Source organism: Typopeltis vanoorti, chromosome 1 (genome assembly GCF_054136105.1).
Source record: "Typopeltis vanoorti isolate ZY-2024b chromosome 1, IOZ_Tvanoo_1.0, whole genome shotgun sequence".
NCBI classification, from domain to species: Eukaryota; Metazoa; Arthropoda; class Arachnida; order Uropygi; family Thelyphonidae; genus Typopeltis; species Typopeltis vanoorti.
In genome coordinates this window covers 160,044,388-160,057,257 of record NC_143549.1, presented here as the reverse complement: position 1 = coordinate 160,057,257, position 12,870 = coordinate 160,044,388, and the positions used below count along the sequence as shown (strand labels likewise).

Here is a 12,870-nt window from a genome sequence, read left to right as displayed (position 1 = left end):
ATTCCAATCTTTGAGTTTCTTATTTGGTTTTAAAACAATGTGGGATTAATATCCCCTTAATTTAAATAATGTTTATATCACTGAAATGAAGCCTTTTGGCTCTTTATATTTAAGTAACTTAATGGTTGCACCTTTTTGACAACTCGTATAGCAGAGTATATAAGTTCTTTTCGCTATACCCTTTGGTATCTATTTGGTCTAGCTACATGAACCCTCAAAAAAGGCTGAAACCGGTTCTGGGTAGTGACCTCCCACCATAATGTAATAACAGCATACATTTCCTAGGAAATGTGTTTTTGCATTATGGAAAATACCAAGAATAGCGATCACAACTTTACCACCTTTGCTGCGAGTTGCCCGAGATTGTACTATGTACTAGGACTACTTGCATTAGCTCACGCTAGTAATTGCTGATACTTTTATAGTTACTACATTCTGCATGAAACTCTCTGATTCCAATCTTTGAGTTTCTTATTCGGTTTTAAAACAATGTGGGATTAATATCCCCTTAATTTAAATAATAAAAAAGAAATAGTAAATAATAAAAATTAATACATTTCTTTTAAGATTAAAAAAAATCTACTTAGTCTTAAAACATTTTAAATTTGTTTTCATTATTACCCCCCCCCCCCCCCCCCCCGCCAACAAAACTTACGGTCCCCAATGGGGCCGCAGCCCACAGTTTTGGGAAGCGCTGGTCTATAGGACATTCACAAGGTGACAGATTAGGTCTTGGATTGGCTTTCCAGACTGGACATTGACCTGTAGCTATTCTGTATTCCTTTTGCCATAAGAATAAATAAATTAATTAATTAATGCCATCTTTTTATTCTGGTAATTTTGCTCTGTACTCTCACATTTGTGGTCTCCAGTCATAGATTAGCTGTGTTATTTCTAATTCAGCTTTTTAATATGTACATCAATATTTATTTGAACACATTGTGTATTGGTGTTTTTGGCTTATTTCTCCTAATTTCATATAAATTTTGATACTGTATCTCATTCTGGCCCATTTCTGATTATTTAATCAGAAATATTTCTTGGAAATATTCTTGATTTCAATAATGACATCTACAGTACTCCCAATTACAGATTCAATAGCATAATAGCCTTCAGTGCTTCCTAAATGCCTCTTTCTTCCCTGAAAGAAATGACCTTCTTCCTTTGCCTTTTGATAATACTCAGCTGAACAGTGAAATCCAGATCTACCTTCTTGGATTGACACCTCTAGCCTTTTCTGCCATAAGTACGTTATCCTAAAAAACTAACCTAATATTAAATTAGTTATTTTTCACCCTGTTGGCCACTAACTGTACAAATTCCAAATCTACCAACCCTTAGAATGCCTCTTACATTTGGAATTTCACCAGAAACCTTTGTAAAACTTCTCATGCTGTCCAGAAAATTTTGGAAATTCTTGGTCTGTTTCTGCACATACTTTAGTATCAGACACCAATCAACATAACTAGTAATGTCTGTGCCCCCCCCCCCATTTCAGAACTGTCTGCCATTTCAACTACTAACTTGAAAACTTCTATTCCTACTCAATCTTTCATTCTATCTGACTGTTCTCTAGAATAGTCTTCTCCCAAGACTATTCTAGAATCTTTACTTTTTCAAAGAGAACATTGGCATCTTTCTACTTTTTTAACCTCTGCTTACATAGCATTTAAAATAAAAAGCAACAACATTGAAACCACATGTTTCTTTTCCATTCAAAAAGTGCATGCTGCATTGTTTTCAGGTATTCTGCACAGGTGCTGAACATCTGTCAGTGTGAAGGATCATTTTGAATGGATTATCACCAAATGTGAATTCAGTAGTGTGAACATATTCAAGAAAATTAGAAATGACTAGACCAAAAAAACTATTTTAGGTTTGAAATGGGAAATTGTCTCCATTTTTATCTTAAAACTTGGTTAGCAACTTTTCAAGTTTTTTCACTATGCAAATGGCATTATTAATAAAGTAGTGATTAAAGCATCACTGCTGTTTAAAAGACATTCTTTATAACAGCATACGCCATCTCAGTTTGTCGGGTGAGGTGGATATTTTTGTTTATATATACTTTTAGTGCAGGGAATACAAACATAATGTGCATTAATAAAATAAAAAATTCTTCATATGAAAATAAATATTTTCAGAGAAAATATATTTATATTTTCCCTGAAGTCCAAACAGTTTTTGTTATAAAATGTTTACCTGCATTAATGAAATTTCAGTTGGATATATGAGCATATAATATATGTTGTCTCATATTTTTGCTTGTGCTCTTTCAGCTACTGAAGAAATTTGGAATGGATGAAATATATAAAGGAGCAGAAGAAGTAACTGGAGAAGATTATAATGTGGAGAGTATCGATGGCCAGCCAGGTGCTATTCGATGCTACCTTGATGTAGGTCTTGCTCGTACAACTACTGGAGCACGTGTGTTTGGAGCAATGAAGGGAGCAGTAGACGGTGGAATTGACATCCCACACAGGTTTTTTTTTTTTTGCTCAATTTTTTCTTGTTTTGCGAAGTGCTAAATTTTTCTCACCTGAAATTTGTTGAATTTATTGAAGGAGAAAGCCCTACTTCATTGAAGCAAATATAAATTTGAAAGACTTCCATAAATCAGCCTCTTTGAAGAATCACCTAAGCCTTGATAAATTAGGATGCAAGAGTATGACATATTGGAGAGTTTTATTTTCATCTCAGTTGAACTCATCCAACCTTACCACTTGCATATCAAGTGGCTCTGTGTTTGTGTGCAAACATTTGTATACAAGTGTATTGTTTCCACTTAATGAAGCTTTTTCAAAACATAGGAAATAAGTTGCATTTTTTCATTTATTACTGATAGTTGTCAGCTTGTAGAAATATTCTGTATGTGCAACATTGTCTTATATTTTTATAATGTTTGACATGTACAGAACAATAGCATTTATTTAAGTTCAGTATATTTCATCCTATATTACAAGGACATAATCAGAGAGAGAGAGAGAGATCATTTTTTACAAATATGAATTGCAAGATGTTTTTTCACCTTACATATACTTGCTTGCATTTTGGTAATAGCCAAGCTAACTGGAGGATGCATAGTTAGCATTCCATTCTGAAGTGGGATGTTGCAAGAAAAATTAGTTGTTCCTGCTACTAGACCAAAAGGAAATCATGTTAATATTCCTGAACTTGAACACTGAGATTGGCCCATTTGGAGCCAAGTGTGATGAAACTTTGACACAACGGAACTTAGAGAAATCAATGGGAGTCCTGGGGAGAGTTGTCTTTTCTTTGTAAGGGTTTGACTTCCTGGAATCAGTTCAACTAGAGATGGGGATGCTATTTCCCATAAAGACCATGCTTCCTGCAGTGCCCACAGTGCTCCCCTAAACCCATTAAAATCTGAGAGAGAGATAGTGTGTGATTTTTGTGTCAAACTGTATTCATGTCCAAAGCAAGTCTCCAAGGTGAACAGCCTCTTGTTGATAGAGTAATGTAGGTAAGGGAAATTGGCAAGATGGATCAGTAACCTTGGGACAGGGATTTGCTTTGAGGACTGGGCGATACTGTCCGGTGATGAAAACAGTTAAGGCCGGACTAGCACCTGAGTCTTCTCATGGAAAATTTAAGCTGTGTGGCATGTCAGATGACCTGTCTGCCATGACCATTTCAGCCAGCAGATAACAGCTGACTCAGAACTGGCACAGACCAGGCAATTCTGTCCAAAACAAAACATTGTGATGGCCTTTGAGAGATATTGTTGCAATGTGATCCCTGCCCATTGTTGTGAACATTTAAGTGAAAAAATATTAATCAATAATGCAGGTGATTGGCAGGAGTAATCATGACTTTCATTCAGGTGAATGATGCTCATCATTGGATAGAGCTCTGGTTCTGCTGGTTTGAAATCCTGTCTGAAGGGCAGGTCCAGGACTCTATAGTCTCCTGGATACTCTATAGTATCCGAGGATGCTATAGTTCTCTATAGTATCCTCTTTGTAGAGGATGCTATAGAGAAAGAGAATACCAAGTGCTACTCTTATAAATATGCCATCCCACACTGTGCACCTATATGCTGAACATAGGGAAATGGCTTTCTAGCAATGACATCATTACACCTGCAGGGGGGGGGGGGGGCAGTGTACTCCAGAAAAACTATACCCTGTCCCAACACAGCAACTGTTGAAAACTGTCTGACTCTGGCAAAGGTGGATTCATTGGATTGGTTCAGTGGCCTTGAAGAGATGACCCCAATGGCTACCAAGTGTGGTCTTCTTGAGGTTATAGATTAACATTTAGATTGTGCTCAACAGTTGGGAGGATAGGGCAGTTAGTAAAGTTAATATATTAGTAAGCTATCTGTGTTAGGGTGTGGATTCATATGCTTGGTTAAATATCAGATTACAGCAAATGTATGACTGGCAGATATCATGGCAACCCTGACCTGGCATTAGTAAGGTGCTGGCAGGGCCCTTAAATCCAGGACTGTGGATTCGGTACATAAAACCTTCGACACTGATTCCAACTCTGACTCTTTTACATGTATGTCATTATAGGAAATAAATAATAAATATACTAATTATTTCCTATAGTGATTGAAAGCACTCAGCATAGGAGTCATTTTATCACTGCCAACATGAATCATCAGGCTTCTCTTTAGAACTGTTAAAGTTGGGGTCTAAAGACTAAAGCTATGCCATTGTGTGTTTTTCATTTATGTTTATTAAAGGAATTACGCACATTAAGTATCCTTAAATTTTAAACAAAAGGCAAAACTTAGAAAATGAAAACATTGATCAATTGAGGTTATATTTTTATCAAAAGGCTATAAATAATAAAATAATAGGAATATAGGATATAAAACAAACTATAAAAGAAAATAAGGAACATATTTTTCTACCAGTTCCCTTTTCACGATATCGTTTGGATATAAAATTTAAGTGAATGGACATGAAGCATTACATTAAATGAAATAAAAATTATATTGTAGATTGACAAATTATTCCCTACAAAATTTTAAAGAAACTTAGCATCTAGCTGAAGAATAGAGGTTAAATCAGAAATAAAATCCAAAATTTACTAACATATTGTTTTTAGAAACAGAATTGCTTCTGCCATATCCTCCCTCATTAAAGCTCTTAAAAATGATTTGACTATTTTCAGTGCCAAAAACTGTTTTCGACACTGTCTTGGGTGGGTGGCATTGTTGTTACAGTTCTAGTTACATCACTAATAATCTCTGGATAAACAAAGATGGCTTCTATAGTCAGTATTGATGAGTGGTCATAATTTTTCACTTATTTTAATCCTTCAAACAATTCTTGCTGAAATTCCTTTATTTTGACATTTACTGGTTTTTCCATGCATAAGTGATGTCACTTTTGAACGTTCCATTTTGTCCAAGAAGTCTCCAAATTTGAACTCCAGCTTCATTCAAACTGAATTACCAAGATGATGATCCTGAGATGAAGCTTTTAGTTCAGGTGCTTTAGTACCTGTAACCCTTATATGCAGTTTTTCTAACTGGCACAGACCAGGAATTCTGTCCAATTAAAACAAAACATAGTGCCCGCTTTCTTGTAGTATTTTGGTCATTGCGGAACAAAATATTGTTTCATTAGATCAGTGTAAATAGCAGCTAACAGGGTTGATTTTCTCTTTTCTTAATTGAAGATACCATGCTATCAGCAATTAATTGCCCACTTTTGTTCATGCATATATCAAGCTCTTCCATTCCAAGAATTTGCTAGGTGTTAAATCCTCAAATTGCAACTTCTTAGTGACAGTGAAAGGGTGAGAAAGTAGACTTTCTAACTCTGTCACATGCTCCCACTGGCTTTGAGTTAGTGAAACTTTGTTTCTCATCTTCAAGAAAACCTTTTAGCTCAAGCAAAATGCCATATCATCAAATAAGTGTGTTGCTTGATCCAACTCCTTTCCAGCACATCTGCAGAATAGCATCTGTTTTAGGGACACTGGCTGCAACAGCTACTTGCTTCAACTTGCCAACGAGAGTAGCTGCATGTTGATCTTTCAATTCATCTCTTATTGCTAGTTGCAGACGAACAGCACAACACATATGATGAACTGTAATTACCTTAGATGCTTCTTCAGCAATACCTTCTAAAATTTCAATACTCTCTTTTGTTTGTGCTGTTTATGAATTACTTGCAGAAACGTCATCTTCATTTGTACACTTTTCAAATTTATTCATTTTTTTCAATTCTGCTTAACATATTTGAAGATTATATATTTCAATACATAAACTGCTCCTTTTTAATTTCAAAATATAAAATATCTTCCACTAACTTTTGAAGATATTTGCTGTTGTGATGTGCCTGGTTGTCTTTTACTCCCAATGTCTGAGTTATCATTTTGTTATTTGCATCAATAAATCTGACATTGATAGCAAAATAATTGACTCTGTGATATGTTCATGCATCCATTTTAATAAAGCGAAAACATCCATTTAGACTTTTTCAAAGTTCTTTCTTACATTTGGCCTCTTCAATTATCAGTCTCCTTATTACACTAGTGGCCAAAATTGTGGAAACCTTTTGGAAAAAGTGTATTTTTGAGTTTTGAAAAGTGGCTTTTCAAACCTCAAAAATACAGGATTTTACACCAAAAAAAAAAAAGTGGCTCATACACCACTTTTTTTTTTGGTGTAATGTCATAAAATTATATATCAATGGAAAGATAATTTAATCAAGAATGTAATGCAACAAAGTTTGTTCAATTATCTTATTCTATGAAAAGTTATAGCCAAATAACCAGAAAAAAGAAGCACAACTTGCTTAGGTTGATACGAAGTAGCTTTCCTTCAATTGAATGTAGCCAGTGAGCATCAGGTGTCATCTTGTTTTGCCAATAAGGTCACAGGATTCAGCTATTGATGTCATGTAGTGGAGCTGAGGAGGACATTTGTCAGTGTGTTACGTGATGGCTATCAAGTTGGTTGGTTTTTTGTTTTCTTTCATTTAGTGAGCGTGTGAAACGTAATAAAATTAAAGAAATGGCGCAAAGAGTTGACTGGTCACCCAGAAAGCGATGTAAAATAGTACTATTAAGTGAACAAGGCTACAGTTATGAAGAAATTAGAAGAAAAATTGGTAGAAACTTAACCAAAGGTGGCATTTCTAAATTTTTGAAGAGGTATAAAGAGACTCAATCACTACAAAATCAGACTGGTAAAGGCAGGAAAAGGTGCACAACAGCAAGTGATGATAGAAGAATTGAGAGACTGTGCCTATGTGACAGAAGAAAATCATCTGGGTGTATACAAGATGAAATAGCGCAATACAATGTGAAGTTGAGTGCAAGGACTGTTTGACGCAGACCGCAGGAATTTGGTGTAAATCCTAGAATTCCACGAAAAAAACGCCATTTTTATCTCTCAAACAAAGGTTGAAAAGATTAAACTGGGCTAAAACCCATGTTAACTGGACAGAGGAACAATGGGACAGTATTATTTGGAGTGGTGAGACAAATCTCCCTGTTTGGTAGTGATGGCATAAAATACGTAAGGAGAAGAATCTGGGAAGATTTGCATCCTGATTGCATTACACCTACCGTGAAACACCCACTTAGTGTTATGATCTTGGGTTGTATGACATCAAAAGGTGTGGGCAGAATTTGCGTGATTAATGGGAATATAAATGCCCAAAAATACATAAATGAAATACTTAGGCCCAAACTGAAGCCTTCTGCATGTGATCTTTTCCAAGATAATGAAGCATTTATGTTTCAACAGGATTCAGCTCCATGTCATGTTGCTGTGTGCAAAAAGTGGCTTCAAGATAATCATATTCCACTGCTGGAATGGCCTGGGAATACCCCGGACCTTAACCCAATCGAAAATCTGTGGAGCTGACTAAAGAAACTTGTTAGTAATAAGCAACCCAGCAATAAAACCCAATTAACAGAAGCAATAATTCAATCTTGGCTTCACATTATAACAGCTGCAGAACTAAAAAAATTGGTTCACTCCATGGGAAGGTGTTGTAAGGCCGTAATTAATGCTAAAGATTACCGAACTAAGTATTAACTCCAGTACATTGTGAGAATTTTTGTATATCTCATTTTTTCTATGTGTTTCACTTTTCTTTATAACTGCTGTTCTAATAAAAAATCCTTCATAAAAGTTATTGCATTACATTCTTGATTAAATTATCTTTCCATTGATATATAATTTTATGGTATTACTCCAAAAAAAAGTGGTGTTATGAGCCATCAAACCTCAGAAATACACTTTTTCCAAAAGGCTTCCACAATTTTGGCCACTAGTGTACGTGATGTTTCCAGAGATAGGTTAATCAAAGTATATCTGAAATAGGAAATATGAACAATTATTTATATTACAATTTAAATTCATTAGGAGTCAGTACATTTTTACATACTCTGACTCCAGTAAATCAAGAATTACTTCTGACTCTGACTTTACAACTTTACTCAAATCTCTGTTTCATGTATATTGGGGACTGAATGCCTTTAGGTCCTTATTAATGTTAGATCATGAACATCTCTAAATCACATTCCCCTCTAGCCCACTGCAACAATACATTTGTACTTCACATGCTGAAAGACAGTGCTAGCTGGATCTGCTTTCATTCTGTTACCAATAAGGCCTCTAAAATGAAAGCATCAAGGCAGCCATGGAGACTGTGTGGCCACTGCTTCCTATAGCGTACCATTCAGTTGTGACATGCTGGCATCAAATCATCCACAGATGACCTTAGTCCTGGTCTCAGTCTAGGTAGCATTTTGTAATTCAAATGCAATGTTACATAACTTGTTCATTATTACAAAAAAAAAAAAGTTAATAGCAATCACTTCCCAAACCCAGCTGAAATCAAGAATCTTGGTTTGATTCTAACGAACTCTGTGTCTAACATCATTAGCATGTTAAGCAAGACCAGATCTTTCAGATTCTTAGTAGATGTAGTATAAATGGATTCTAATCTCAGCAGACATAACTGTTTTTCAACTTAACGGGACACTTGATAGGCACCTGGCAAAGAGGGCAAGAGAGAGGTGTTGATTTCTTTTTGGTGGATGGGAAAGAGCTGTTTCCAAACTTGTTTGAATGTAGTATATAGTTTATACTTGCAAAGAATCCATGTTGCTTTGTTCTGATCTTTCTTTTAAGGAAGTAAGTGGAAACTCGACTTTACAACATTGTCCAAATTAAATCTTCATTCTGATTACGCGTTAGTTTCAAAATTTTGGGAAGTAAACTTGATTGTCTATAAGTTTCTGTCTTAAATTGGAGTTAAATAAATTATATTTTTTGTACATGTATCAGCAGTTATAATAAGCAAGCGCCCTCTCATCATATCCTTTTCTCAGTGAACACAAATAGTGTAAGCTGCCAACATGAGATAAACTGGACTACGACATCAAACCTTCATATATATGCCGCGATGAGGTAGAACGCTGCATAGTTCAGTCTACAAACTTAACTGTAGTTCATGTTGGTTTTCTAGTGATACAATGTTTCTTTATGGTGTTTCTTATGTTTGCTTTTAATGTTCTCATGTCTGAAGAAGTTGGCTTTCCGACAAAACATGTTGTGTGTTAAATAAAATTAATTGCTTGTCTAATTCTTGGTATTCAGTCAGTAAAAAAATATGAAAAAAAAAATATATATATATATAAAGAGAAAAGCGTTAACTTGTTCACAAGGGAGTGCTAGTTATGTAATGTTCCTTCCAGATCACATAATGATAGATGGAATTATTTAGTGGAATTAATGTTTTACTGTGTGATAGATCCACTCATGACAGAGATCCTACGCAAAGCCAGCTAAACAAATTGAATAAATTATTACATCAAACATTTCCTTAAATAATAATACCATTGAAGGGTTGTGGATTCATCATGCTTGTCTGCCGCATATTTATGGCCTTCCTAAGGTACACACATCTGGTTATCGATTATGTACAATAATTGATTCCATAGGATCTACTTATTATTTGGCAAAATATTTTTCGGTACATGTACAAAATTTTACTGGGAAAACCACCTCTTGTATAACGTGTGGACAGACTTATGTGTTCGTTGTACATGTTGTTTATTTTTTAACGGTATATATTAGAACACAGAAAAAAGAAAAATAAGTAAATAATTAATTTATTATCTTATTGCTGATATTTCGCTGGTGTTATAACCAAAAATGGACACAACAGAATATGAAAACAAAATGCACACACTGTTACAAAACCAGTCAACATACAAAATTATAGATTGCAATCCCACCAACACACAAAAGAATAAGGCACATAAATTATTGAAAAAAAAGTCACTTCCTGGCCCAAAGACACAGAAACAAACTCAAGCCGTTCCATGTTAAAACACCTAGGATTTATGGAGCACCAAAAATTCACAAACAAGGTACACCCTTACGCCCTATTGTGGACAGTATAAATAGTCCCACATTCAAACTTGCTAGATATTTAGCTAAGCTACTAGCCACCCTCAAAAACAATTCTCCCTCCTTTGTCAAAAAAAAAAACATCTTACAACACCATACCCTAAAAAGCTCAGACTTAATGGTAAGCTTTGATATCACCTCACTATTCACAAATGTACCACTAATAGAAACCCTCAATCTACTGGTCACACTTCCTCCGTGATATACTTGAACTATTCAAATTCACAATACATGCAGGATATTTCACATGGAAAGGGAAAATATACAAACAAATAGATGGGACAGCAATACCCCCCCCCCCCCCAACCTAACTTTTACATAGAACACCTGCTGGAAAAACTAGCAATCAATACAGCCACTCTCAAACCAACACTTTGGATATGCTATGTTGACGATGTGCTTGCTATTTGGCCACATGGCCCAGAGACATTGAAAACATTCTTAATGCATTTAAATAGCCAACATCCAAATATCCACTTTACAATGGAACTGGAAGCTAATAACTATCTGCCCTTCCTGGATACACTTATCACATGTCTTCCAGATGGTTCCTATCATTTTCAGTTTTTAGAAAACCCACATGCACAGGGAGATATTTACACAAACAATCACACCATCACCCTTCTCAACAATATGACATTTTAAAAACGCTAATCCACAGAGTGAGAGCAATCTGTTCTAATGACAATACTCTTGCTGCTGAACTGGCTCACTTATGCCACACCTTCTTGGCCAATGGCTATAATCCCCATAAGATAAACAAAATACTAAATGCTCCTAAGAAACCTCTCCCACTATCTACCACAGTAAAACAGTCACCATCCCATACATTAAAGGCACATTCAAAAATATTTCAAGAATTCTTAATAAACATGAACTATGCACCACGTTCAGACCGTGGAGCAAATTAGCAACCCTTATCCGCTCACCCAAGGACAGCATTCCCCCTTTATCACATCCAGGAGTCTACACAGTACCCTGCTCATGTAAACAAGCCTACTACGGTCAAACAGGAAGAACTGTGAACATCCACATCAACGAACACAAAAGATACATCTGGCATTATCACTATGGCAAGTCGGGCCTAGCAGACCATACTCTGGATACCCCTGCACACAGGATCAACTGAAAGAACACAAAAGTACTGCACAGAAGCTCTTACAAGTCGGAGATATTTTTCTTAGAGGCAACAGAAGCCCTGAAACACACTCCAATTCTCAACAAATATGGCTGTATAAATTTGCCTAAAATCTGGGAGACAGTCATCTTAAGAAAAAACTAGTACCGGTTTTTTTCTCTGTTTAGGACTCTAGTCTTATGTGATAGGTGCAATTTATTTTATTATTTTTTTTTTTTCAGATAGAGGGTGCCAAAATCAGGACTCTAGTGTTTGTGTTGCTGCTACAATCTTGTTTAACTAGTCCCTTGATTACACCATGTTGTTATAGTCTCGCACATTGTGACAAACTGTGTTTTTGTGCTCTGAAGATGCTGGTTATAACACCAGCGAAATATCAGCAATGAGTTAATGAATTAATTATTTACTTATTTTTCTGTGTTCTAATATATACTGTTAAAAATAAACAACACCTCTTGTATAAGAAATAGTTTTCTATTCAAAGAAAAAAAAATTGAAGATTTTCATCTTCAAGGAAATCTGGAATGATTTATATATAATATATAATATAATATAGTATAACCAAGTGGAAAAACTTCCAACAGTATGACTGCTCATTCCTAGAACAGTGCTTTAACCATATGTTTAATTATTCTACCTGCAGTTAACTGTCGTTTTCCTCTATAATAATCTAGAGAGAGAGAGAGAGATGTAATTCTTAGTAATTGCAGCAGTGAGGAAAATAATCATGACTGAAACGAACCTTCATATCATTTTGAGTTCACTAAATTGCTCATGAACAGAAAGAGAACGGAAAATATATCAAGTTTTACCCATTCCATTTTTCTAAGTATTAAAATAATGGAAGCTGACTTGGTACAATTTTCTTTTTGCCACTTAAGTTTATTACAACAGTAGCTTTCTCAATTAATTTTACTTAATTTCAATAAGGAAATACCATGAGTTAGGCATATTTAAATAAATTATAATATAACTCACATAAATTATTATTTTGTTAGTATAATTTTTGCGTAAGTATCAAAGTCATCTTCAGTATATGTAAAAAGCTAATCAAACAATAACTGACAATTCCAGAAGGCACCAGCCAAGTAACTAATGTAAGATAACTTACAAATATTCTGCTTCAAGAAACAGCTTACAAGTAGATTTCCCTGTTGTCAGCAGATTGAAGGTACTGTGATGGGTAGTCTGATATCACCTGCTTTGGCTGATTATTTTATGGAGCATTTAGAGGATCAGATTTGTAACACCATTTCTCCTCAACCTTGCATTTGGCTATGTTTTGTGGATGACATCCTCACAATCTGGTCTCACC

The 12,870-nt window shown here is 35.2% G+C and overlaps 1 protein-coding gene across 1 annotated transcript in view; it reads left to right on the top strand.

Annotated features, from left to right (window-relative positions):
• Positions 1–12,870, top strand: part of RpL5 (ribosomal protein L5) — a 101,055-nt gene that overhangs the window by 54,250 nt on the left and 33,935 nt on the right. The window contains exon 5 of the mRNA XM_090394978.1: positions 2,280–2,482. Coding sequence (XP_090251104.1) covers positions 2,280–2,482 — 203 coding nt within the window. The remainder of the gene's footprint in view (positions 1–2,279; positions 2,483–12,870) is intronic.